Source organism: Scomber scombrus, chromosome 23 (assembly GCF_963691925.1).
Source record: "Scomber scombrus chromosome 23, fScoSco1.1, whole genome shotgun sequence".
Taxonomy (NCBI): domain Eukaryota; kingdom Metazoa; phylum Chordata; class Actinopteri; order Scombriformes; family Scombridae; genus Scomber; species Scomber scombrus.
In genome coordinates this window covers 3,372,116-3,400,048 of record NC_084992.1, presented here as the reverse complement: position 1 = coordinate 3,400,048, position 27,933 = coordinate 3,372,116, and the positions used below count along the sequence as shown (strand labels likewise).

General features: G+C 38.2%; 3 protein-coding genes across 4 annotated transcripts in view; 2 read left to right on the top strand and 1 right to left on the bottom strand.

Annotated features, from left to right (window-relative positions):
• The window catches only part of LOC134006179 (zinc finger protein 208-like), a 1,001,836-nt gene that overhangs the window by 548,417 nt on the left and 425,486 nt on the right, over positions 1–27,933 (top strand). The window lies entirely within an intron of this gene.
• LOC134006227 (zinc finger protein 501-like) lies at positions 2,016–9,018 on the bottom strand. Its single transcript, XM_062445316.1, has 5 exons — positions 8,929–9,018; positions 7,585–7,839; positions 3,606–3,860; positions 2,683–2,969; positions 2,016–2,598 (listed from the first exon to the last, which is right to left on the bottom strand). Exons 1-5 carry the CDS (start codon positions 9,016–9,018, stop codon positions 2,016–2,018), a joined length of 1,470 nt encoding a protein of 489 aa, XP_062301300.1.
• On the top strand, positions 11,587–14,707 carry LOC134006205 (low affinity immunoglobulin gamma Fc region receptor II-like). 2 transcript variants are annotated; one of them, XM_062445294.1, is made up of 6 exons: positions 11,587–11,635; positions 12,108–12,188; positions 12,550–12,816; positions 13,275–13,532; positions 13,846–13,986; positions 14,592–14,707. In XM_062445294.1, exons 1-6 carry the CDS (start codon positions 11,605–11,607, stop codon positions 14,636–14,638), a joined length of 825 nt encoding a protein of 274 aa, XP_062301278.1. In that variant the 5' UTR covers positions 11,587–11,604; the 3' UTR covers positions 14,639–14,707. The 2 variants fall into 2 exon arrangements, with proteins under 2 accessions (XP_062301278.1, XP_062301279.1); XM_062445295.1 differs by having other exon boundaries at positions 11,598–11,635; positions 12,108–12,192.

The following is a 27,933-nucleotide window of genomic DNA, read 5'->3' as shown; positions in this document are numbered from 1 at the left end:
TACCTTCCTTCTCTCCTTCCTCTTTTCCTCCCTCCCTCCTTACTCCTTTCCTTCCTTCCTTCCTTCTCTCCTTCCTCCTTTCCTCCCTCCCTCCTTACTCCTTTCCTTCCTTCCTTCCTTCCTTCGAGTCAACTTTAGTTCATGATTTGCTGATTTCTGAAGGTTTTACTTTAGTTTTGGACTCATTATCTTCCACCTGTTGTAAATCCAATCAGGACAAACCTCTGAATTAATGTATAAAAGGGTCAGGATGAGGTATTGTTTCTTCTTCATGTACATAACTAAAACCTTTTTCTCAATATTCCATGATCTCCTTCTGCCCTCTACTGATTTGAGATGGTCCTGTACAAGTTTAACTGTTGTTATTTAGCTTTGATATATGTTGTTGGAGTTTGATCTTTTGGCTGTACTTTATATTTTAACCACAAGATGGCGCCATAATGCAACAAAGCAGACAAGTGACAATAGATCACAGGCTGCTTACTGACTGATGTAATGTATGCTATAGGAAATCTTGTGTGATGTTTGAAAAATGTATAAAAAAGAGATTTCCAACCCATTATTCCTCTTTGACCTTTTAATGTTTATACACAGTTTGTTGTATACAGTTTATACAAGTCTTTCCTTTTAAATTGCCACATCATTAATGAAGGCCTCAATATCCCATATACTACCTCCCCTCATTCCTTTTTTCCTCCCTCCCTCCGTCCTACCTTCCTTGCTTTCCTTCCTCCCATCCTTCTTTCCTTCCTTTCCTCCCTTCCTTCCCTCCTTCCTCTTTTTCTTTCTCCCTACCTCCCTCCGTCCTACCTTCCTTCCTTCTTTCCTCCGTCCTTCTTTCATTCCTCCCTTCAACCCTCTCTCCCTCCTCCCTTCCTTTCCTTTCTCCCTTCCTTCTTTCTTTCCGTCCTTCCTCCCTTCCTATTTTCCTTTCTCCTTCCCTCGCTCCCTCCTTCCTTTTTTCCTCCCTCCCTCCGTCCTACCTTTCCTTCCTCCCATCCTCCCTTCCTTCCTTTCCTCCCTCCCTCCCCTTACATTCCACTTAAGTATTTTAAAGCTTTATTATCTGATGTTTTTATGATTCTTGTAACTGTTTTTATTTATTTGTATTAATTCCTTGTTTATTGTGTAGTTGTGTAGTTTCTGTGTGATGCTTGTGTTTGTCTAATAAACGTTTTTTGTACTGAGGTCTCTCTTGGAAAAGAGATTTTAATGTCCGTGACACCGGCTGATCAAAAAAAGATTAAATAAGACAAAAATGATAATATACAAATATACCATATATTTCATGTCATGTAAAGTTTTTACTTTTCCTGCTTCTGTTATAACTCCTAGGTTTATATTTCAGGCCCATGTGCAGTTTTCAATTCCTAAACAATCCTCACATAATAAATAAATACATGCAAATAGATGCTGTGCTGTATCCATATATGTAACCCAAGTTTTTATTGTAATTTTACTGAAACAAATTACTTTCAGAATAAACAATATGTCATACAATATGGAAACCTAAAAAAAATGTTACTTTTTTTTTTTTAGGGAGGATTTTTTTCCCTCCATGTTTTCAAATAATAATTTTTTATTCATTTTTTTCCAAAAAAAAAAAAAAAAAAAAATCCTCCCTAATTTTTTTTAGGTTTTGGAAAAAGAGTCCGAATTCTAAGATTAAAGTCAGAATTCTGACTTTTTTTTTCAGAATTCAATTTTTTTCTCCAGTGGCCCTAATACTCTTCTGTACATTTCAGTACTTAAAAACAAAAAAATCTAAATTATTATAGACAAACTAAGGGAAGACAACTATTGCTATACGTGTTCAGACTCATTTCATGGGTTTACTTAATTTTGCATCTTTCATGATAACAAAACAATGGTTATAATCATTCCATAATGTGAATGTGAATTCCGTCAAAAATTAAGTCTGACAAGTCTGCACCTTTGTAAATGGCTTCACAATTATTACAAATGGAACCTTTGAAGGCATTGAGAGGAGACACTAACCTGCCTCTAAAACATGTTCAACACGATGCTGAGTGACTGCATTGGTGGCTTTTTAAGCTACCGCTATGAGTAAAAGTTTTCCCACATTGCTCACACCAGTACGGCTTCTCTCCAGTGTGAATACGCACATGGCTTTTTAGATTACGGTCTGTATTGAAAGTTTTCCCACACTGTTCACACCAGTATGGCTTCTCTCCAGTGTGAATACGTCTGTGCTCTTTTAGATTACTAGCTCTAGTGAACGCTTTACCACATGACTCACAACTGTACAGTTTTTCTCCAGTATGGATGCATTGGTGGCTTTTTAGATGACTACGTGAAGAGAAACTTCTCCCACATTGCTCACACTTGTGTGGCTTCACTCCACTATGAATGCGTTGGTGGGTTTTTAGATTACTGTCTTGAGTGAATGTTTTCCCACATTGGTCACAAGAGTACGGTTTCTCTCCAGAGTGGATACGCTGGTGTTTTTTTAGAGTACTGTCCTGAGTGAAAGTTTTCCCACATTGGTCACAGCTGTAGGGCTTCTCTCCAGTGTGAATACGTCTGTGATCTTTTAGATTACTAGCTCTAGTGAACGCTTTACCACATGACTCACAACTGTACAGTTTTTCTCCAGTATGGATGCGTTGGTGGCGTTTTAGATGACTACGTGAAGAGAAACTTCTCTCACATTGCTCACACTTGTGTGGCTTCACTCCACTATGAGTGCGTTGGTGGGTTTTTAGATTACTGTCTTGAGTGAATGTTTTCCCACATTGGTCACAAGAGTACGGTTTCTCTCCAGAGTGGATAAGTTGGTGTTTTTTTAGAGTACTGTCTTGAGTGAAAGCTTTCCCACAGTGTTCACAGGTATGAAGTTTCTCTCCTGTATGAACTCTCTGATGAATCTGTAAATACTGTAATGTTGTGAAGGCTTTGTCACAGTGTTTACAGCGGTGATGTTTGAGTCCGTTTCTTCTTTTTGGTTTCTATGATGACAGACAAAAATACAGAGAAAGAGTGAGTAAGTGAGATGACAAGTGGGAGCAAGTGATCTAAAACAATAATTAGAATTGCATTATGGGAAATGTAGATGTTTTTCAAGCTTGACCCCAATCACAGACTAAGTTAGGATATCTAGACCTCTCCTAATATTTGTGTGAACAAGCAACTGATACTACTGTGTCAACAATGTTGGTTAGCTAACGTAACCATGGTTACCCAAGAGTCACCAAAGGCATAGACTGTAGTCGTTGCTATTTCAGGGTGTTTTCAGTTCAAAGTTAAATGTAACATTTTGGTTTCTTCAGCATTTGGTTTTACTAAAAGACCCTCAAAGGATTTTCTTTTTCCTGGGAAGTACATTTTGTTTGAATGGTTTTAAGTCTGTTTTTCACCTGAGAAAATTACCATTAGCATTATCACTAGGTGAATTGGGAAACACTGAAACCTTTTTGTAGTTTTCACGCCTGAAAAACTCTAAACACAAGGTGTGTAAGTGTTTTAGTTTCCTTTTTTCTGACTTTCTCTTCAACAACAGAATAAACGGATGATACACAGACTCTCAAATCTTTCTGTCTTTAGTCTCTTTAGCTGGTCTTTATCATGAAGTCATGAACACTGACCTGTTTTTCAGTGGTAGCAGAGGTTGAGCCTGATTCTTCTGCATTAATAGGGTTGTTTGTGTGGTCCCATGAGTTCTGGTTCTCCTCCTTTCCGCTCTTGGAGTGATCCTGGTCGGTGATATCTTGCAAGTCTCCTCCCTGACTAACGGACTGTTCTACTTCTTCTTCTTTTTCCTGTTTTATGTCGACTGGCAACCAGTGTTGAGGTGCATTACTGCCACCTACTATGTTGGTTGAGTGTGAGTTATCTATGCCCTTAAACAAACAAGAAACAACAACATAATTAGATAAATACATTTAAAAAAAACATTTAACTGACCACTAAATGGTTTTGTTCAGTCCAATAATGGAACAGACTGCCTAACCTTCAATTACATTTAATTTATAACACCAAATCACAAGAAAAGTTCTTGATGAACTCTTCACATCGAGCAGGTCTAGACTGCACTCTTCCAGTGACAAATCACTGCAAGATAAGATAAGATATAACGTTTAGATAACGTTAAGATAAGATATAATGTTTCCCCAAAAGACACAGCAATAGAGACCTAGACCTTATGAGTCTCCCAGACTAATAAGGAAATTTGGGCCAAAGGTTAGTTGAATGCATACAAACATAATTACATATATGAGAAAAAGATTTTAACTTCCATTTTGCAGAAAAGTACAGTAAATAGTAAAGGCAAAACATCAGTTCTAAAATTGTGAATGTATGGATAGTATTCGGTTACATTTTTAATATGAATTTTCTTTTAATCTTATTTGGGACAAAAAATCTGTTCAAATCAGTCCAAACAGTGCTGGTAATGTTAGGAAACATTATTTTTTCAACAATGAAAGGAAATGAGACACTGACTTTGAAGAGAAGTAATAAAACTTCGGATATAAGCATTATGAAAGCTCCTGCAGAACTTTTCCACCAAGTTGGAGCCCTGACGAAGCTCCATACAGTAATGATGTTTTAAGACAACAATTTAGTGGATAAACTTAACAGTCCTCTATAAACTGAGAATGGGAAATATCTAATTACGTCTGATGGATGAATTCTTCATAAGTAGTGAAGTAGCTTGGTCCCCTGTACGATTTGTCAATTCAGAAATAAACACTTTCATTAAGAAAATAGGGTCTTATTTTGTATGACTGGAAGGTAAAAACTGTTTTGGGATATGTGCCAGCCAATCCTGTGCCAGGTCCTGGACCTGTGAACCAATCAACCTGTCAATCACGACGTAGCCACGCCCTAATGCATACCCTGCTTTATCGTCACATATAAAATCAGGGAGGCCAATATTTCACAAATGAACATCATACTGCATTGAAGAAGGCTTTAAACTAACGATTGACACCATAAACACATTTTGAAAACGTTTACTGAGGTTAGAAATCAAGTGAGAAGTTGGTGAATTCTCCATTGACTTGTATAGAGACGGAAGTCCTTTTGACACCAAAACGGTCGCCCCCTGGTGGCCATTTGATAGAATGCAGTTTTAAATTACTTCCACGTTGGCATCATTTCAGAGGACTGGAACTCCCCGCCTGGGCCATCCCAAACAAAACTCCTTTACGTCACACACATACGTATAGGGAGCGTGTTTATGCGCATGTGCAAGACTAGGAGTATGTGTGTGGGGGCCCTTAATGCTTCAAAGTGTGCAGATTCCCTCCAAAACGTCAATCGTCACATTTTAACTGAAAAACAGCCAGGGAGAGTTTGATCAGATATAGAACAGACAGACATAAATGCACACACACAAATTTAAGTGCAGAGATGTAACCCTAACCCTAATCCTGTTTTATCTGCACAGGTTTGCTGCCAACGCCCAGACTGCTGCAGCAGTTTCACTTGCTGTCTGTTTGTTTTTTACACCACTCACAGTGATTCATTAATGGACTGTAGAGATTGTCAATAATAAGATGAATGACAAGTTTCGTCAACATACCAGCAGATGGTGTTCCTCACCAAGTCATAATCTTCAACACTGACGCTTCAAAGAGGTCAAGACACATGGAAGTGACTTCATACTACCACAGTGAAATCAAATCATTTCACCAATCACACTCAAATTCCCTCTTAGTGTTTCCCTGTTGAGCTGTGATGGAAGTGTAGTAACAAAAAGAGGGATTTTGGCACTAAAAAGACTAAAGTTGAAAGATATACTTGATTTGACTGTGGATTTTGTTCCCCATTACTTGTAAGTGCATTATGAAGGGAATCATCTAATGGTCAGTATGAACAGGGGGAATGATTCAAGCAAGAAAAACAGGTTTCAGTGTTCATTTGACTGTGGTTTTAAGAGAGACTTGAACAATTCTGAATCTTTCCTTTGCTACTGTTGTACGGACAGGTGATAAATTAAAGGAAAGTCAAAGATTAAGTGTCTTAGTATGGTGTGTAATATACTTTATTGGCCCAATAGGGAAATTTGTTTTCAACCCAAAGGCAGTGCACATAAATGGCTTCACAGTTACAGTAAAACAAAATAAATATGAACAATGACATATGTGCTGCCAGAACAGCTTCAGTGCACCTTGGCATTGATTCTGCAGTCTCCAAACTCCCATGGGGGTTCAATTAGGTTGAAATGTGGTGACTGTGCAGACCATAGCATATGATCATTTTCATTTTCATACACATCAAACCATTTAGTGACCCCTCATGCCCTGTGGATGGCAGCATTGTCATCCTGGATGATCACTATCTAACATTCAGACCTGTACTGGTTTTCCTTTAATGTGTCTGCACTTTAACACTTACTAAAGCCTATGATTACCCCATGGATGTTCTGTTCCGTTTCCCCATAGATCACCATTGTAAGAAAGATGTCTGTAAAACTGTAGACAAGACATCTTGAACTGCATGTAAGATCAATTATGACTCTTTCTATCAAGAATTTTTCATCCATTGAGGTTTCATATTTGCAAAACCTTTAAAATTGTGTATAAATCATATAAAGTCTATAGCTTCAATCCATGGCAAGCCAGAAGTCAATAGTCAGTATTCCTGGTGTTCAATCTAAATGCCTGAATTCTAAATTCCAGTGCATGTGCTCAGGAAAACATTGACGCCAGCAGCAAACTGATGTTTCTATGGCAAGTTTCTGAACTTCAGAAGCATCCACTGAGGACCTTCTAGTTAGCACACAGCTGAATGGAAATGACAACAACACTGTTACAGGTGTCATAACGAAAACACGACATGAAGTAAAAATAGATGAAAAGGTCATTCTGCTTGTCTACTGTGTGTTTCCTGCCATATTGCTGTGATGTCTGGTATGTTTCTGTTGGCGTCTATGGAGTTTTTTTTATTTATTTCTAAAACTTTCACTTTGTCAATATGGGGTATTGAGTGTAGATTGCTGAGAGAAAAAAATAATTTAAATGATTTTAACATAGCATAACATAACGGTGGAGAACAGTGAAGGTGTTTTGTTTCTTCTGCTTGTAGGGCTTTATATCCCTTGTAACTGTTTATTTATGTATATAAATCTAGACCTCTCCTAATATTTGTGTGGACAAGCAACTGATACTACTGTGACAACAATGTTGGTTAGCTAACGTAACCATGGTTACCCAAGAGTCACCAAAGGCATAGACTGTAGTCGTTGCTATTTCAGGGTGTTTTCAGTTCAAAGTTAAATGTAACATTTTGGTTTCTTCAGCAATTGGTTTTACTAAAAGACCCTCAAAGGATTTTCTTTTTCCTGGGAAGTACATTTTGTTTTAATGGTTTTAAGTCTGTTTTTCACCTGAGGAAATTACCATTACCATTATCACTAGGTGAATTGGGAAACACTGAAACCTTTTTGTAGTTTTCACGCCTGAAAAACTCTGAACACAAGGTGTGTACAGTAAGTGTTTTAGTTTCCTTTTTTCTGACTTTCTCTTCAACAACAGAATAAACGGATGATACACAGACTCTCAAATCTTTCTGTCTTTAGTCTCTTTAGCTGGTCTTTATCATGAAGTCATGAACACTGACCTGTTTTTCAGTGGTAGCAGAGGTTGAGCCTGATTCTTCTGCATTAATAGGGTTGTTTGTGTGGTCCCATGAGTTCTGGTTCTCCTCCTTTCCGCTCTTGGAGTGATCCTGGTCGGTGATATCTTGCAAGTCTCCTCCCTGACTAACGGACTGTTCTACTTCTTCTTCTTTTTCCTGTTTTATGTCGACTGGCAACCAGTGTTGAGGTGCATTACTGCCACCTACTATGTTGGTTGAGTGTGAGTTATCTATGCCCTTAAACAAACAAGAAACAACAACATAATTAGATAAATACATTTTTAAAAAACATTTAACTGACCACTAAATTGTTTTGTTCAGTCCAATTTCTTCCAAATAATGCAACAGACTCCCTAACCTTCAATTCTATTTCATTTTTAACACCAAATCACAAGAAAAGTTCTTGATGGACTCTTCACATCGAGCAGGTCTAGACTGCAGTCTTCCAGTGACAAGTTACTGCAAGATAAGATAAGATTAATATAATGTTTCCCCAAAAGACACAGCAATAGAGACCTAGACCTTATGAGTCTCCCAGACTAATAAGGAAATTTGGGCCAAAGGTTAGTTGAATGCATACAAACATAATTACATATATGAGAAAAAGATTTTAACTTCCATTTTGCAGAAAAGTACAGTAAATAGTAAAGGCAAAACATCAGGTCTAAAATTGTGAATGCATGGATAGTATTGGGTTACATTTTTAATATGAATTTTCTTTTAATCTTATTTGGGACAGAAAATCTGTTCAAATCAGTCCAAACATTGCTGGTAATGTTAGGAAACATTATTTTTTCAACAATGAAAGGAAATGAGACACTGACTTTGAAGAGAAGTAATACAACTTCGGATATAAGCATTATGAAAGCTCCTGCAGAACTTTTCCACCAAGTTGGACCCCTGACGAAGCTCCATACAGTAATGATGTTTTAAGACAACAATTTAGTGGATAAACTTAACAGTCCTCTATAAACTGAGAGTGGGAAATATCTAATTACGTCTGATGGATGAATTCTTCATCAGTAGTGAAGTAGCTTGGTCCCCTGTACGATTTGTCAATTCAGAAATAAACACTTTCATTAAGAAAATATTGTCTTATTTTGTATGACTGGAAGGTAAAAACTTTTTTGGGATATGTGCCAGCCAATCAATTGTTATGAGAATGAATGGGCGCCATTTTTGATCTGGTATGAAGCTCTTTTAATACATGCATGGATGCAACCAGTTAATACAACTACCAATAAACCTAGAACACCAACGAGACTCGTCCTCTCGTCTTTAGTCTCGTTATGAATCCAGTTTTATAATGAAGTCATGATCACTGACCTGTGTATCGATAGTGACAGCGACTGAGTCTGATTCTTCCTTTTTAACGCAGTTAACAATGCAGATCTCTGAGTCCTGGTTATCCTCCATTCCTCTCTTGTAGTAGTGAAATCCAGCAGACTGTTTCACACGAAGCACAGTGTCGACCGTGCAAAGCAGAAGTACAGCGGACAGATGTGAATCGACTCCTTGTTTCACCCATAGACTGTATATAAAATGGACGTAACATCCGTGACGTCACCCATTGGTTTGTGTACTGCTGCTTGGAAGCGAATAGTTTCGGATCTGGGAAGCGCCATCTTGAAAATATCCGGTGCATGCCAGGTAAAAAAAAAACACGGATTCTACTCATATGGACATTAGGAGGAGCATGAGGCGCCCTCCTGAACCTGTGAACCAATCAACCTGTCAATCACGACGTAGCCACGCCCTAATGCATACCCTGCTTTATCGTCAAATATAAAATCAGGGAGGCCAAAATTTCACAAATGAACATCATACTGCATTGAAGAAGGCTTTAAACTAGCGATTGAGACCATAAACACATTTTGAAAACGTTTACTGAGGTTAGAAATCAAGTGAGAAGTTGGTGAATTCTCCATTGACTTATATAGAGACGGAAGTCCTTTTGACACCAAAACGGTCGCCCCCTGGTGGCCTTTTGATAGAATGCAGTTTTAAATTACTTCCACGTTGGCATCATTTCAGAGGACTGGAACTCCCCGCCTGGGCCATCCCAAACAAAACTCCTTTACGTCACACACATACGTATAGGGAGCGTGTTTATGCGCATGTGCAAGACTAGGAGTATGTGTGTGGGGGCCCTTAATGCTTAAAAGTGTGCAGATTCCCTCCAAAACGTCAATCGTCAAATTTTAACTGAAAATCAGCCAGGGAGAGTTTGATCAGATATAGAACAGACAGACATAAATGCACACACACATACAGGTACAGTAGATAGATCAACCAACTGGGCACACACACAAATTTAAGTGCAGAGATGTAACCCTAACCCTAATCCTGTTTTATCTGCACAGGTTTGCCGCCAACGCCCAGACTGCTGCAACAGTTTCACTTGCTGTCTGTTTGTTTTTTACAACACTCACAGTGATTCATTAATGGACTGTAGAGATTGTCAATAATAAGATGAATGACAAGTATAAGCACTGATAAGAAGCGAAGAAGAAACAAAAAGACAAAAACTGTTGTTGAACAGTTATTGAAGAAAAAACAGAAAAAAAACCCTCTATGGTTTGAAGTATGTTGTTCAGTATTTGGTAATTTACCATTTCAGTTGTTTAATAACTGAAAAATATCCATTAAACTTACCACGTTTCGTCTTGCCTATGAAATGTATCTGCCAATTCAGACTTTAGGGAGTTTTTTATATTTAAAAAACATTCAAATAGTGATACTCTCCTTTTGCAGTGTCATATTACACATAGTCTGCTGCTGGTTGTGGTTTCGTCAACATACCAGCAGATGGTGTTCCTCACCAAGTCATAATCTTCAACACTGACGCTTCAAAGAGGTCAAGACACATGGAAGTGACTCCATACTAACACAGTGAAATAAAATAATTTCACCAATCACACTCAAATTCCCTCTTAGTGTTTCCCTGTTGAGCTGTGACTGAAGTGTAGTAACAAAAAGAGGGATTTTGGCACTAACGTTGAAAGATATACTTGATTTGACTGTGGATTTTGTTCCCCATTACTTGTAAGTGCATTATGAAGGGAATCATCTAATGGTCAGTATGAACAGGAGGCATGATTCAAGCAAGAAAAACAGGTTTCAGTGGCTCCTGACTGTGGTTTTAAGAGAGACTTGAACAATTCTGAACCTGTCCTTTGCTACTGTTGTACCGACAGGTGATAAATTAAAGGAAAGTCAAAGATTAAGAATCTTAGTATGGTGTGTAATATACTTTTTTGGCCCCATAGGGAAATTTGTTTTCGACCCAAAGGCTGTGCACATAAATGGCTTCACAGTTACAGTAAAACAAAATAAATATGAACAATGACACATGTGCTGCCAGAACAGCTTCAGTGCACCTTGGCATTGATTCTGCAGTCTCCAAACTCCCATGGGGGTTCAATTAGGTTGAAATGTGGTGACTGTGCAGACCATAGCATATGATTCACATCATTTTCATTTTCATACACATCAAACCATTTAGTGACCCCTCATGCCCTGTGGATGGCAGCATTGTCATCCTGGAGGATCACTATCTAACATTCAGACCTGTACTGGTTTTCCTTTAATGTGTCTGCACTTTAACACTTACTAAAGCCTATGTTTACCCCCTTGATGTTCTGTAAGGACCTTCTAGTTAGCACACAGCTGAATGGAAATGACAAGTAAAAATAGATGAAAAGGTCATTCTGCTTGTCTACTGTGTGTTTCCTGCCATATTGCTGTGATGTCTGGTATGTTTCTGTTGGCGTCTATGGAGCTTTTTTATTTATTTCTAAAACTTTCACTTTGTCATTATGGGGTATTGAGTGTAGATTTAGCATAGCATAGCATAACATAACGGTGGGGAACAGTGAATGTGTTTCAGCACTGTGTGGCTTTCTTCTGCTTGCAGGGCTTTATATCCGGTGTGAACTCAGGATGTGGGTAAGACGCCTGGCCGAAAGTTACTGAGAGGAACACAAACAGCATTGAGACAAGATGAGGACTTCATCACTCTGCGTACTGATCTGTGAGAACATTTGTTTTTTCAAATAATTCCTCTACATCTCTTGTTTTTGTCCACTGGTAGCCTCTTCTTTTATTTCTAACATCATAGTGAAGTTGTGCTTTGTGCAGTGACTTAAGACTTGTACTCCCAACTATGTAACATGGAAAGATTTTTGAATTATTCTATAACTCAAAGTTTGCTTGAAAATGTTACTTTAAAGGTGAATTTGTCTTGATTGGAAACCAATTCCAAGCTGAAAAGAAAAGGAAAAGAGAAATGTGCTCTCCTTAGTGCTCTTTCTCACTCTCCATCACTTCACCTTATTTCAATGTTTTAATACTTTAATTGCTTGGTATAATAGCATGAGTCTAACTGAAAGGTTCTGGTGATTAGATGAAGAGATCATGGGTAACTTAGTAAAAGTTTCAAAATACTTTGAACAATTTGAAATCAAAAAAGTATTGACCAATTAAATGTTTATATTATGTCACAGGGTTGCTATTACAACTATCTTACACTTTTTGTGATCAGCTGATGGCACAAACAACAGACAGCAGGGATTTCACAAATGGAAGTAAGTGAGAATATACGTATATATTTTGTGTGTGGTAAATTACATTTCCCTTTTCTGAAAATAAAATAATTGTCTGTCTATAATGTAGCTCACCTTCATCTACCATGCATTAAAATGTCAGGTTTGGATTGACGGGCATATTAAATAAATTGTATACATTTAAAGTCACATCACTGTCATGCAAGTTCAATCAGTTATGCCTGCAAGTAGATGGTGGTTTTACAATGTAATGACAGATACAGGCTGACTTGGACAGGTTTGACCACATCATCGCTTTTCATGAGAAAATTTACATGAGGTTTCCTGTTTATAGACAATCTGGTTTAAAATAACATCTGACGTCTCCTGTTTGAACCCACAGCAGCCACACTGATCATAAATCCAGATAGAACTCAGTTCTTTCGATATGAGTACATCTCTCTGAGCTGTGCAACGCCGGGGAACTCCAGCAACTGGACAGTGAAGAGAACCACTTCCTCTAGGTCACTTGTTTCATGTGGTGACAAGTTTGGTCGCCTTAATGGGTCCATCTGTACCATTAGGGGTGTCTACACAGCAGACAGTGGGCATTACTGGTGTGAGTCTGAGCGTGGGGAGAGAAGCAACGTCATCGACATCATAGTCAACAGTAAGCTTGCAATGCCACATTTTCTTGCAGCTTTAATGTGAAAGTCAATACTGTGCATACCTTGTTGTTACCTTCACCCTACAAAGCCCAAACACATTTGTGATTTTGTCTTTTTGGCCATACAGTAACTGCCCTCTGGCTTAGTAGTAATGGAGGCTATAATGTATAATCTGTGGAAGAAGTATTGACATCATTTTCATTTCATTTAAAATTAGGAATCCTGCAATATGAAAGTATGGCCTGCATTCAAAATGTCATTTGTTAAAGTATGAAGGAGAGAAAATCTAAAGAAAGCTACAAGTACTAATAATGGAGAACAACAGCACTTTTCTTTTCTTTTAGTGTCATTTCGTATTTTCAAGGGAATTAACAAAAGATAGAATATTTGCTTTGTCTTTGCACTATTTATAAGACAACGGTCTTATTCAATCACCAATGGTCATTTTTCTGTACTTCAGATGGCGTCGTGATCCTGGAGAGTCCTGCACTTCCTGTAAGAGAAGGAGATACAGTGACCCTTCGCTGTTCCTACAAGGAAAGATACGCAGAGAACTCAACTTCAGATTTTCCGGCTAAATTCCACAAACCAGATGGATTAATTTTGCTTCAACCTACAGGACAGATGAGCTTCCAAGTGACCGAGTCTCATGAAGGCCTTTACAAGTGTGAACATCCCACAAAAGGACAGTCTCCACAGAGTTTTCTGGTCGTGAGAAGTAAATACAGCATATTTGTGATAGGATGAGACTCTCCAAACATTTCAACCCCACAACTAACATGCATTGCACACATTCATTCATTTCTAGTTTGTCTTTCTAGTTATTGAAATGCCTCAACGTCTGACACAGATTGATAAGAATTTTACTTGACACATCTTTTCACACTTAATGGACTTACAAGATCTGAGTTGTTACCCAGTGTTAATGTGCTTTTACTCTATTCACGTAGCAGTACACGATGGATGAATTTTTGTTTTTCTATTCTGACAGAATCACAGAAAAACTCAGATATTTATTTCTTTCCTCACAGAAGTTCAGTCTACAAACCCTCCTCCCACTCTGCCTTCTCCTCTCATGACTACGCCCAGGCTGGTGTGCACCATCCTGCTGATAGTCCTCTACAACGCCATCCTCATTGTGTGTATAATCATTTACCGGAGGTGGGCTCGAGGTAAGAACATCTCCGAAAACCCTAAAATAGCAGAATATGTTAACCCTTCCAGTCAAGTCCCAGTTTTATTTCTGACCCTCAAAGTCTTTAAAAATCTTCCAGAGTAAGAAAATAAACTAATATTAAAAGCTTTGTACTTAGGTCCCTCCCTGTAGGGATACTGTAGGAACAATGATGCTGTAAATCCAGTGATTTTATTGGTCAATTGTGAGACGGCTAACAGACTTTGATCAGATTGTGTGAAGTTAAACTGCTCCAGAGAAACATAGGTTGGTAATCGTGAGACTGAAAGTCTGCTGACCCACTTTGTGTGGAAACAGAGGCCATGATTGTGGTTGAAAGTGTGAGGTTAACTAAGCCGGTTGTCATAGCAACATATCAGGAAATGAAAAAACAAAGAGCAAAACTAAGCGTTCATTGTGCACTGACGCCCCCTACCTGAACCTCAGGGTCAATGATAGCTCGTCAAAATGATGACAGGTGTAGTAAAGCTTTGACCAAATGATGCAGAAGCTGTTTCTGTGGATTTAAACTCTAGTTTTTTAAAAATGTAATTGAATTGACTCCACTAAAGAAAGACTTTCTCATCTCTGGTTCTTTTGCAGGTCGAGCCAGAGAAAAGAAGAGAGCTTCTCATCATCTGCAGCGATGACTTCTTTACTGCTTTGCTGTTTTTTTCTAAAAATCCAACTTGAACTGTCCCAAGAATATAAGACAGACTATGAGCCTGAAGTTTCCAATCAAGTCCTCCTCATTGTTCCTGTCTACATCAGTGTCAACATTTTTTAAAAACTGATTGTTTTTTTATCTTTTTCAGTTTTTAAAGGATTTTACTGTGTTGTTTTTAATTAATGTTATTTTACTCATGTGATCTCTGTTGTTGAGCTACATTAGCGCTGCTCTGTGTTTACTAGTTATTCTTTCTGTCTCTACTATTTTATAATCTGCTCTGTTTTATTACTTTGTGAAGCACTTTGTAACATTTGTTTTGAACATGCTATATAAATAAAGATTATTATATATTTTTTCTGAGACATTAGATGATACCAGATCCTCCCGACTCATCTAGCTCCTCTGTCCTGTTGAACTAACTAACTTTAAAATAACAAGTGGTAAAATGCACCTGCAGAGAGACAATGAGGACATTTGACAGCATTTAAGTGACTTGGTTACAGTTGGCTTTCTCTAAATATGTAATGGAGAAACCTGGTTTTCAGATTCGGGGTAGGGGATTAGAGAAACCTGATTCCATCAGGTAGATTTCACCTGGATAATGCAGATCTGTCTGACATGCAGGTTTCTAATCAGATTTTTACATGTGAGCATATGCAGGACAAACACTTCAGACATGACAAGACAACAAGCTTTTACTGACATAAGAACTTGATGGATAGGAATTGATGATTAATTGATTGATTGATTGATTGATTGATCTTTAAATCCATATGTAATCCGTAGGCAAACATTTAAACATTTTAAATAATACAGCACATTTTGGTAACAGTAATGTAAAAAATGGGAGCAAAGACAAAAGAGGTTTGAGAAAAATGTTTCTTTTTAATTCTTTTTTTTCTTTTTACAAAGATAAAAAAACAGTATATTTTTCTTAATGTTTATAAAGTGAGATAAATGTATATTTTTGTTCATAAAATCAACAAAAAGAAGAAAAAACACAGATGATCAGAATGGAATACAATCAGCAAAGAGAGACATCACAATTTAAGTGAAGCACCATTAATCAATCAAATAATTAATAATGAATAAAAACAATTATTAGTCATAAGAAAACCCACATAATAAAACTTCTACATCTCCAAAAGAAATGAAAGACTTGAAATGTACCTGAGATCAGTTCTGCTCATTAGTGCATAAAACAACAGACACATACTGACCTATAATATACAACCTAACCGCCTTTATAAAGTATTAGAATAAGCACCTGTTAGTTAAAAAAATACTTAAGAGTATTAATTCTTCTTATGCTCCCATTGTTGCACCTTTATTCCCTATTCTCCAACACTGGACTGAACACATGCCTCCCTGATGGTATTGCATAATGGATAAAAAACATGTAAAGTGCCTCCAACTCAGTTAGTTTTGTAATGCCGTACTCCTCGACACTGAGGACAACGCAAGTCTTTTGGGTGACCCTTCACTGTGGAGGAGGACGGGGGAAGGGCATCATTTCTAATAAGGCGTGTCCTTAACAAAGTGTAAGAGGAGTAGGTTTGTTAGCGGCCATTTTCGCCAACGTTCAAGAAATCTCCAGACTTTGGTAGGTGGAGATCTCCAACTGTCATGCAGTGCCTTAAACCTACAGTACTGGAGATATTACAAATAGATTAAGATTTAGATTTAAAATTTACACAAAAGTTAGATTTTCACAGTTTTACAGTCATAGTCAAAGCTGCTTGAAAGAGAAACAGTCACTCATTAATAACAAAATATGTAGTTTGGTGGGAAGTTGAGGTTAAAAGCCAATATCAGTCCCAATACTTGACAAACCACTAAGAACCATTGTTCTTTAGCTAATCGTCAGGTTCCACATCCTCCGACTTTTAATATACGCTCTCAGGCTGTTGTGGCTGTTGATCTCTTGGCCTCAGTCCCTGGTATCTGTGGTAGGGAGGATACAGAGAGCCCATTAACAAACAATACAATAAAATCCAAAAGATATCCAGTAAGAGACTGGAGGCATGTAAAGTATTATGAACATGTGATGAAAAGTATCAAAAGATGTTCTGCAGTGAAACGTCCCTTCTGACTGATACACTGTTAAAACAAAAACAAAAAACCCAATACATTTTTATGACAAAGCTCAAAAACTGTTTGCCATTTGCTGTTGAGCAGGTAGTGTACCATTTGTTTTTACTTCTTTCTCTCTAAAAGCAGCTGCCTGCTGCAGCCAAAACAATGCTATAAAACACTGAGATGAACCAAAACAGTAAAGTTGCAGCCAGACAGCTAAACAATGAGCTGAAACTCAACTATAAAGCTCCGTAAAAGCTGAAAGGAGCTACAGAGTCTCTGATAATTCTCTGTAGGTTCATCACTACGACACAGTAACACATTACACACTGACTGAATATGAATATTGTACTACTGTAACTGACCATGGCATTTCCTGTCTATAACTGATCCAAAACCCTGCTGCCTGGTTACTGACAAGGTTTAAAAGACCACATCAACATCACCCCCATCCTCGCCTTCAGATCCTCCCTACTCAGCATGTTGGCAGTGGCCCGTTCATTGAGAGAAAAGCCTGTAGCAGCCCCTCGGCTCTGGAGCGGCCTGCCAGAGGCCATTGAGTCTGTTGATACTTTTAAAATGCATCTACTGTACTGTACTGATAATATTCATTGTAGCTGGTTTAGGTACAGTATTTGAGTAACATTGGGTTAACTTCATCCAGCAGGAATCTGTTATTTTGACCCAGTATTATACACATTAAAACCTGCCACAAATGTTTTGTTTCATGTACAAAATAAGATGTATATGACATTCAACAGTGAGCTTCTTTCTTACCCTGTCGTGTTCCGATCATCCATCTCCGTTTCCTCTACCTCTGAATCCTTTGTGTGAGACAATGAAGGACAGAACCCAAATTACATTCATTGACAATGTTTTGTCATGTTCTCTGTCAACATTTTCATTTTTTTACTTTTTTAACAATATCTGTGGATGGCGACTACAATATAGTTGAGAAAGGGAGCTTTAACAGTTGGTTAAGGGAATAATGATGGTTACATGGGGCTGTTTTTAGGTGGAGTTGAGCTACTTGGTTGCCTAAACAATGACTGCTTTCAGTGATCACATGATTTATCACATGAATTAATAGCCAAGCAGGTCTATGGATTGACAGAACATCTGTTTTTTCATTCTTCACTCATATGTGCTAAGTCCTTGCTGAAAACATGCAGTCTTTCTAGAGTTAGTGTCCCTGCAGAGGAGTCATTTAAAAGAAAAACTCACACACTATACATTAGTAAACGCACATTTTCTTAACTGCTGGTAAGTACATTATAAGACTGATTGACTATAGTGTGTTATAAACCATTCTATTGACCGCAGGTGCTGCTGGAAACACTTTCTGAACTGAGTTAGGCCCACAGATAGTGGTTTTACATTACTGTTGTTTTTTCCTGCTAAAAAAATAAAGATAAAGATTTAAGTTAATGCTTTTAATTGTTAAATACAGGGGACTTATTTGTGTTTTAGAAAATCCCACATGTATGACACAATTGGCTTAATACTGGACTCCACCTGCAAAACATTCAACACAAGTGAAAATGAAGACTCCCTGCGCTTTGGCTGTACCTGTGCTCCGCAGCATCCTGTGTGAGATAATGGAAGTTTTGTTTTAAGTTAATTCAGTTTAACAGTAATAAATCAAGAGTATCTCCAGACAGAACACTGCAGAACCCAAATTATATTGATTGGTAATGTTTTGTCATGTTCAACATTTTCAATTATTTTTCTACTAATCTGTGCATGATGGCTACAATAAAGGTGAGTATAAAAACTGAAACATTTGGTAAAGATAAAGGTAAAGGTCATTAGATGGAGTTGTTTGCGCTTAGACAAAGATTGCATTCAGCTCTCAAGTGATCACATGAAGGAATAACCAATCAGGAGTATGGATCGACAGATGATTTTCACTCTTCACTGTTGTATACTTTGCTACATCCTCTGTTGCTCTTCTGGAACTTTCTTTCATTTTTTCCCTTTAAAGGAATGATTCAGGAAGAGTTTATCTTTTTGATAATAGAGGCTGTGTATCAATGTACAGATTGTAAATCCCCTGAGCCAAATGTGTGATTGGTGATGTTGGGCTGAATACTTTCTACTGATGAAACAGTTCCTATGAAATCAGCCAATTGCGGAGTCTTGACCCCAATAGATAAGTTAAATATGAACAGACATAAACTCCTCGCTACATCAGGAACACACAACTTACCGTCTTGACATTAAATGTTTGGCAGCAGATGTAAATCATGAAATTAGGAAAGTAATTCCTAGAATACTGTGCAGATTAATATGGATGTATACCGCTGTAGATAGAAATATCATGTTTCAACATATTCAAACTGAACTATAATGAGTTTAATGTCAAAAAATGGGAGGCAGAAATAAGTGACTTACGTGGCCTACATTTCCACCAGATCAATCCTACAACAGCAATAAGACCAGCAGCAACAACAATAGCACCAATAATAGCACCATTATTAAAATCTCCTCCAGTTGTAGTATCTGGAAGAATAGAAGAGAAGCTGAGTTGAGTTTGGGGAGTTAAACAGGCTGCTCAAAACACTCCAAACAAAAGATAAAAATGGGGTAAATAAATGCTAATAATCTGTTTTTTTCTGAGAGGTTACATGACTTACATGTAAATACCCCCCTTTATTGTTTTCATAAATCACATCCTCTACATAATGATAGACCTATCCGTCCAATCAAACAACTAACTTCTGGTACAGTAAAGTGTAAATACATTACATCCATTTCATCGTCATATCTGGTTTGGTTGCTGTCTGTAAAGTGGAAGATTGAGTCTACAATGAGTATTCTACTACAAAAAAAGAACCAACTTATTCTTAGTTGTTCTTGTTATTGTTGAAACTGTTTCAGGCTATAGGTTTGTTATTTCAGCACTAAGACAGTAAAGGGTCTTCTAATGACTTTTATATTCAGTAATAATTTATACTTATCAACATGAAGCATAATGTTGTTATGTGATTGTAACCGTGTAGTTTATTATATGTTTATTATTTTTAATTATGGATTTTATGTTCTTGCCATTAGCAATTAATTTTATTATATTACATGATGTTATTGGTTTTATTTGGTGTTTAAGTTGTACGGTATTGTTAATTTTATTAATTATTTAATTTAGACTATAATATTTTATTATCACTTTAGTGTTTTGTTTTATAGATGATTTGAAGATGTAGTGGTTAAAAGGTTGATATAAGCTTCTCTGGGCTGAATGAGGTTGGTCCCACATGACCTTTATTTTGGTGGGGACTGGGGGACCGGAAAAGGAAAAAGACAGAAGGAGTCCTGCTCGTGTTGAGTGCGGTTGCCTCGACATTGAACTGTCTGTAAGTGAGAGAAAATAAAAGTCTCCCTGTCCTAATGGAAGAATAATTAAGCCTTGTAACCCGCAACACCTACGGCCCTGGCACGTTACCTATCTAAAAACCAGGGTCACATGATCATAAAAAACAGATTCAGTGATGATGTTAGTTCAGAAAAATGTAAATGTGTTTTTTAATGTGCTTACCAAGAGTCACAGAGGTGCAGTTTATCTCCTTATCGCGTATGATACAACAGCAGTACTCCCCTTTATCCGACTGCTCCACTCTGGAGAGTTTAATAGACGCATTTCCTGTTTTGATTTTTCCAAAGTCAAAGGATATTCTGTCTTTGTACTTCCCTTCACATGTTTTATTTCTGACTTTTTCAAAGGTGCAAATTTCTGCACCGCCTTTACTCCACTCAACCATATTATCTTCCATACTGATCTTGAACTTTGGGTAACATGGGAGAATGATGACAGTAGTAATAAATCAAGTAAAGTTTTTCTTGACAGAACTGAATTTAAGGTTCACAATTTTTCTCTTGGTTTAGACAACACATTCTTCATATTTCCAGCTCTATATGTATATTCTGGGGCTTGGTGTAATTTAATATAAAATGTAAACTTCTCAAACACATCTGTACATATTAGAACTGAAATCAGATCCAAAATATCTGAGTGGACAAAGGGAACAATGCATGGAACAACTTTTTTTTTACTGTGCTGTCAGACATTTCAATACTTCACATACATGTACAATGTGTCGTTATCTACTGAAGCAATTATTTTAATATGAAACAATTTGCTGATAATGAGAAGTGGTTTCAGAAAATCTAAATAATTTTATACTCAAAATAAAAGATACAGATGTGGTAAATAAAACAGTTTTTTTCTGCAACAACTGAGAAGTTAGAGTACTTACTTGTGCTATCCAAACTGGATCCGTTGTCTGGGTTCTCTGTTAAATTTGTTATGACACAAAGAGCATAACATTAGTTGGGAAGGACCAATAAAGACAGACACACAAAAATCTGTATATGCATTTTATCATCACATACTGTCACACGACTCAGTCATCAAATATATAAACGTGACAACGCAACTGTCAGAATTAAAAACAATAACTATGTTTTTCCAGCGCTATTCCAAAATCACAGCACTTCTCCAGTGATCACATGATTGATCATGTGAAGGAAACACCAATCAGAGATATGAATTGAGAGTTTTTCTGTTTGTTGTATTTTTTTCTAAAGCCATGCTAGCAGCTCTGTGATAAATGCTAACACGATAATGTTTAGCTGGCATAAGCCAGCATGCTAACATTAGCTGATTAGCAAATAAAACCAAAATAGGCTAACAGCTGAGGCTAATGGAGATATCATTTTACAGGTATTTGGATGAACTGAAATTTGGACGTAGAGGTGGAGCTGGTGGAAAAGTCTGAGGGAACATGAATGCCTGTTGTACAGCCCAACCAATAGACTAATACAGAAATAAGAAAATGATTGTTTAAAATATCTGATGGAGATATATGGAAATGGTGTCTTTTACATAACACAAAACATGCACAAACAGTCTTGATTAGAAATGGTTAAATTTGTTTTGTTTTTGAGAACTGTGACCAACATAAAAACATTACAAAATAAAGGCCTATTGTTTGTCCTTTACTCTGGTGTGTGCTTTGTCCTTATGAGCATGTGATGATAAACTACATAGAGAACTATATGTGGATTTTTCTCTGCATTGTTTTTGCTGAAAGCATGTAGTCTTCTGTAGAGTTACAGTGTCCATTCTACTTACCAACAATGAGACGAACAGTGCAGCTTTTAATGCCTGGTCCATGTCCAACAGAGCAGGTGTAGTTTCCATCATAAAATGAATTAACTGATGAGATGTTCACTGTAAGGATCCCTTCGCGTAATGCTGTTTTATTAAAAGTTACACGGCCTTTGAATAGGTCTGCTTGGTCAACTTCAGATTCACCGTTTTGTTTGTAAAGAACTACATATTGTGTACCATTGAACTTCCACTGAACTATGTCGTCTGTCACATTACGTGGAGGCTGAAGTTTGCGTTCTAAAGTGACATTCTCTCCAACTTTTGCTGTAACTGGGACAGTTGGGCAAATGATCGATGAGTCATTATTGTCTGTAACAACACAATAAAAATCCATTAACACAATACAAACAGGGTCATACTCCGATTTAGCTGTTTAGTGACACCTGAATGTTGCCTGATGTCCTCCTGATATTTCCCTCATATATGTTACATTTATTCATTACTTTTTTGTCATCCTGGTTTTCCCATACTGAAAATTTGCTCATCAAACTTTCAAAAAATAGTTCAAATATTGCACATCCAAACTGTTGTGTTCTTCATTTATGTAATTGCTACTTTATAACACAAGGCGGTACTGTAGTGATGTAAGGACGGTGATACGCAGTAGAGTTAGAGTGAGATACAATTTCCAAGACGGCTACTACCCTGTACACGTGCTAAGTTGTTACTGAACTACGTTTTGTTATGTACTATTGCCTCCTAAGTAAACGGCACTTGTTGAGACTCTGGTGTACTTTTCATTTATGAGTCAACACTACACAAACTACATCAGGGGAAATGATGACAATCAATCTCATATTGTTTGAGGTACAACTGGACTGACGCTGAGAAAAAAGGATCTAAAGGATCTTTTGTCTAGGTGTCTAAACATTTTAATAAATTGATATTTTTCAGCAAAGACTATTTTAATTATATCCGTTTGTGTCGTAACTGTTTTCTTGCTCCTAACACGTGACCAGGCCGACTTGACAGAACTTGGTTCAGTCCTTTAATACAAAGCAGTGAACTACTGAAAGAGATTGATAGAGAGAATGAATGTAATTTAACTACCAATCAACAACTGCAAATTGTAGTTAAACTGGTTATTGACCTTCATGTACTTAATAACTCCGCAACACCTGACATATATAAGTATATAGTCATCAAATGTAATTCACACTGATGTAAAATTTGATAAATATTTATATTCATAGCTTACCTGTTGTTGAGAAGGAAAGAATAATAATAAGAAGAAACAGTTTAGTTTCAGTCTTCATTGTGAGCTACTTCAATTAAAGATCCGAAGTGCTGCTAGATCTGCTGTCAAAATGTTTTCAGTATCAGTAAATCTGCTTAAACAATAAAACTTAAGGAGAGTTTAATGATTGGCCGAATTGCTCTAAATGCAAATAATCTGTACTTTTGTTTTCATTTTAAGGTGTTCAAGGAGGAGCTACCTGATGTTACATAACGTCATTTAACTTTGATTGGGTCTCTCTCTCTCTCTCACACACACACTCTCCACACACACACACACACACACACACACAGAGAGAGAGAGAGAGAGAGAGAGAGAGAGAGAGAGAGAGAGAGAGAGAGAGAGAGAGAGAAAATCTACAAACTGTAAATCTCTGAGCACATTATCTTCCACTGTTTTTCTTAAGATCTGTTTAAAATGTAACATTGTTATTTTCACATGAAATTATAGATCCCAATAAAATGTGTGTTATCTTTGGAAACCTGTTTCTGATTGATAGAATAAGGCTTAGGTTTGTTATTGTGTAGTGAAAACTGGCTCATGCCTTGACACTGACAAAAACCTTTTATTAAGGAATCAGGAAATCTCATTCAGCAGGTATGTACACAGGTAGACCTCAAACAGGGCTTGAGCATCTGTCCACTTGGCCTCATAGAGAGAAAGTGCTCTTTACTGGGGTGTTTATAAAAAAAAATTCAATTAATGAATTTTCGTTATTCTTGCTACACCCAGCATGACACAACAATATACCTCATCTTGTTTCTATGTGTACCTGACAGAAGATAAGATAAGATAATCCTTTATTAGTCCCACAGTGGGGAATTTTATATTATTGCAGCAGCAAGTGGACAGTAAATATAGAAAGACAAACATTAAAAAAGAACAATAAATAATAAGTGCAAAAGCAATAAGAACAATAGTAGTTAAACAAAGTAACATTATGTGTGTGTCTGTGTGAGTGTGTGTGTGTTTGTTTGTCTATGTATTTAATCTATTTATCTTGAATAAATAAAAAGTAAAAGCTTATGTGTTGATTTTTAGAAATGTGACTTAAATTTGTTGCCACATCGTAATAGTGTTTAGCATTATCACATTATCATTACCTTCTTATTGCCTGTTATTAATGAAGCAATTATGCCTCCTATGAAGAGGTGGTAAGAGACAAACATGGAGGTGAGAGAGGCCTTGCAGCCAGAGGAAGTGCATCGTTGTCAGCAGTGTTAAGCTGAGCTTCTGCAGGTGAGGATGTCAGTCAGAGGGCTACAAGTACAAGTTCCCTTGTCAACATGTGGGGAGAATGTACTGAAAATACACTTCATCTCTTTGCATGTTTACATAATTATTATGTTGTGTTTCAACCAAACTCAGTCATGGGTTTGTTGTAAATACATACATTTTAATATCATTTTAGTGTTGCAAAACCTGTAATTCTTGGCAAATATTGATGTATTTATTTGCAAAAATTGCCTCATATGAATTTGGGCCTTTGCCCCTCTAAACCCATTTGCACATACCTGCCCCTAAGATCAAGATCTCCTTCACAGTAGAGTCCTGACAACAGATTACATATTCAGAGGGTCACAATAAGGTAGTTTATTCACATCACAAGCTGCTTGGGATTTGGCCATAGCCACACATGGTAATATTAACCCAATTCAGTCTCCATGTCATTAGTTTGCTTATCTACACAGGTTAAGTTAATTTGCAAGCAACAATACCAAACACTTACAATTTGGGTTAGTTAGTTTAGTATTTTGTTATAGTCCGCGTCCATTTTGATTACCCTTTGTGTGTTATTTGGTTTGGACATATTCCCTCATGTTTAGTTGGATCAGGTCTTGTTCAGTTGATGTCTTTTGTTGGCCTCTTTTACAGGCCTAGTTATTAAACTCTGGGGTTTGTAGATATTTTTACATTTTTTGGGTAAGTAAAAATCCTGTTTCCATCTTATACCTCTGTCCCCTCATTGCCTTACTGCTTGGTCCTTAACAATGGGAATGATTCTGCACCACTAAAACTCTGCAGCCTTTGGGTGGGTTGCTCTAAAAAAAATAATCTAATAACATTAACAACTGTGAGGTTTTGTATCCTTTTATTAATCATTTTTAATCAGACATAATGTAACACAAATAAGTTTTGTACATCTCTTCAAATAATGCAGAGCCAGACAGAATGGTCATTGTGGTTTGAAGTAATGCCGTGGGATGCAGAACCAAAAGTTCACTAGTAGGCTAAGACCTTAAATTCAACTCTAAGAGACAGAAGTGAGAGTATAACGTCCCTTCTCTGAAAGTACAAAAGGCCAAGACAGCCGACCACAAGGAGGAAGCAGACTAAATAACACGAGACAAGAGCGGGACAATTTATGCACCTAAGCTGTTCCATTGGAGGTACGAGAGCTGCTGTGGGCCCATTTAGAGGAAGTGACTCCAGATACATTATTTATTTTGACAGGTCCCAGACCTGAAGCAGCAATAAACTTAGGCATATGACATGACCATGGCCGTAGCTACCATTGAGGACACCGAGGTCATGTCCTCGGTATTTTTTTCTTTTTCACACACTTTTAAAATGTCAAAAACCAGTACTTCAGTCTATCCACTCAGCGCTGTTTTCAGTATTGAATCCGTTTCGCTTGTTTATTGAGATGCTCAATACACACGGCTCACACACACACACACACACACACACATACACACTGTTGATGCACACACACCGGGAAGCTTAAGGTGGGTTAAACACTGTCACATAAGGTGACCAGATTTCTGAAATGAAAATCGGGGACATTTTCAATGCGGCGGTGAAAAATCATTAAATATTATCATTATGAAATAAAAAATACTTTTTCATGTATTTTAACCAGCTTTTATTACACAAAAGGACCTGGTTGTATCACCACAAAATCATGTATCAGTAGCGCACAGCAGTGTCAAAAACACAAATGTAGAATACTTTAGAAAAAACATCTCTCTTCCAAAGTTAAGTGTCATGTGCAAAGACAGCTGCCAGACCAGTAGCTAGTAAATATCATCAAGATGCAATTAATAATAATTACCAAGTCATAACATATGATTATATTAATATTATATGGAGTTTTATAACAAAGTTCAGGAACAGAGACCACGCCCCATACCCTCTCAATTTCCTCTCAAGCAGTACTTAAGTCACACCCTATCAGCTATCCCCCTTCGTCTCAATCCGAATACCGTCTTACCTTAGCGTACCATGGATTCAGAGATCAGCCTGCATGCCTCCGACGACGACGACGTACTCGCCGCCCAGTCGGCTCTCCCGGTCCGGATCCCATCACCTTGAGTCCAGTCATTTCGGCGACCTCGGCAGCGCGCAGCTGTCCCAGGTCCACGGGGCTCAAACCGTCCCAGGGGCTCAAGTCCCTCTTCCACGACCACCGCCTCAGGTTCCTACATATTCTGTCCCTCCTCCAGCGGCCTCCACGGCTCCACCCCAGCCCCGACGGCTCCCACACTGGCGGCTCACGGCCCCGGGGGTGTTTCTGGTCAACCACCCGTATTTCCTGCTCTTTCTTCCTTTCCCTAACCCTACCCCTACCCTTACCCCCCCCCCTTCTCCATATCCCACAAGTGCCTTATTTTTCTCAGGTTGCCACTAACCCACTTCTTCCCTCTACAGCAGGTTACGGTACAGTTCCTGGTTACATTCTTCCACCTCATAGCTATACCCTTGCCACTGCCTTGCCTCCAGCCCGCGCAGCCACACCCGCCCAACCTTCCCCCGTTCCCACCGCACTTAGGCAACAGATCCTGGCTGGTAATTATGTTGACCTTGCACTTCTCCTTCTCCCCTCCACGAGCACTTCCCACCTCCCCAGGGAGCTGCAAACTTCCATAGGCCCCGTAGAAATAAAGCAACCTCCTTCCCGCTCTAAGGAGCTCACTCCTATAGAATTTGCGTTCACGTTTTCACTATATCATGACGTTATATGCACATCTTTCCCTGACCGCAGGTCAGAGCTGGACGAATATTTGTCGTCCATCCTTGAACTTTCACTGCGGTTCGGAGGTAACGTGTTTTACACCTACCATCTCCTCTTTGCATCCCAAGCAGCAGGCAGACTTAGCCAGTTTAATCAGGGGACATACTGGGGTACACTGGATAGCGAGTTGTACTGCCGTGTCTTCGCGGCCCGCTCTTCCCTTAATTGTGAAATATGCGGCGCCCCATCCCACCCGGCCACGGCATGCACACTCGCCGCCCCTTTGCCTAGACCCCTGACAGTTCAGAGACCAAAGCCCGCCACCTTCAGCTTGCCTTCCGTAGCCCCTCCGCTTTCCATCCCTCCTAAACCAGCCGATAGCCGTTCGACCGCCCCCGGCCCATTTTCCAAAGGCCTGGACAGAAGGGGAAGACCTACGCTGTTCCAGGGCGGTCGGATGGTGTGCAATAATTTTAATGACCTTGGCTGCAACGCATCGGCCTGTCGTTTCCTCCACACCTGCTCCTTCTGCGGCGGGGCTCACGCCAGAATAACATGTCCCCATAACCCCACGAAGCAGCCATCTTGTGAGTACTTGGACACTCCCATTAACATCCCCGCCCTGGCTAGTAGTTTATATAACCACCCAGACCGCCAGTTCGTGGATTACCTCACCAGAAATATGTTTACATTTGTGAATTGGACTTGACCCGATTTTGCAAACTGTTCATTCATTGGATGAGCCCTTTTCTCCCTTAACCAGCAGGCCGTGCTCCATTCCACATTTTAAGAACAAAGAAAATAATATATTGCAGTTATAATTTTTAAATATGCAAC

What these genes read in the sequence shown, in the direction of transcription:
- LOC134006227 (XM_062445316.1), bottom strand. Translation starts at nt 9,018, where the DNA reads ATGGAGGATAACCAGGACTCAGAGATCTGCATTGTTAACTGCGTTAAA. An exon ending in CTGTCACTATCGATACACAG is followed by an intron (nt 7,840 to 8,928) that starts GTCAGTGATCAT and finishes TGTTTGTTTAAG; the next exon opens with GGCATAGATAACTCACACTC. An exon ending in AGTGGAGTGAAGCCACACAA is followed by an intron (nt 2,599 to 2,682) that starts GTGTGAGCAATG and finishes AAAACTGTACAG; the next exon opens with TTGTGAGTCATGTGGTAAAG.
- LOC134006205 (XM_062445294.1), top strand. Translation starts at nt 11,605, where the DNA reads ATGAGGACTTCATCACTCTGCGTACTGATCT. An exon ending in ATCACTCTGCGTACTGATCT is followed by an intron (nt 11,636 to 12,107) that starts GTGAGAACATTT and finishes ATTATGTCACAG; the next exon opens with GGTTGCTATTACAACTATCT. An exon ending in TTACCGGAGGTGGGCTCGAG is followed by an intron (nt 13,987 to 14,591) that starts GTAAGAACATCT and finishes GTTCTTTTGCAG; the next exon opens with GTCGAGCCAGAGAAAAGAAG.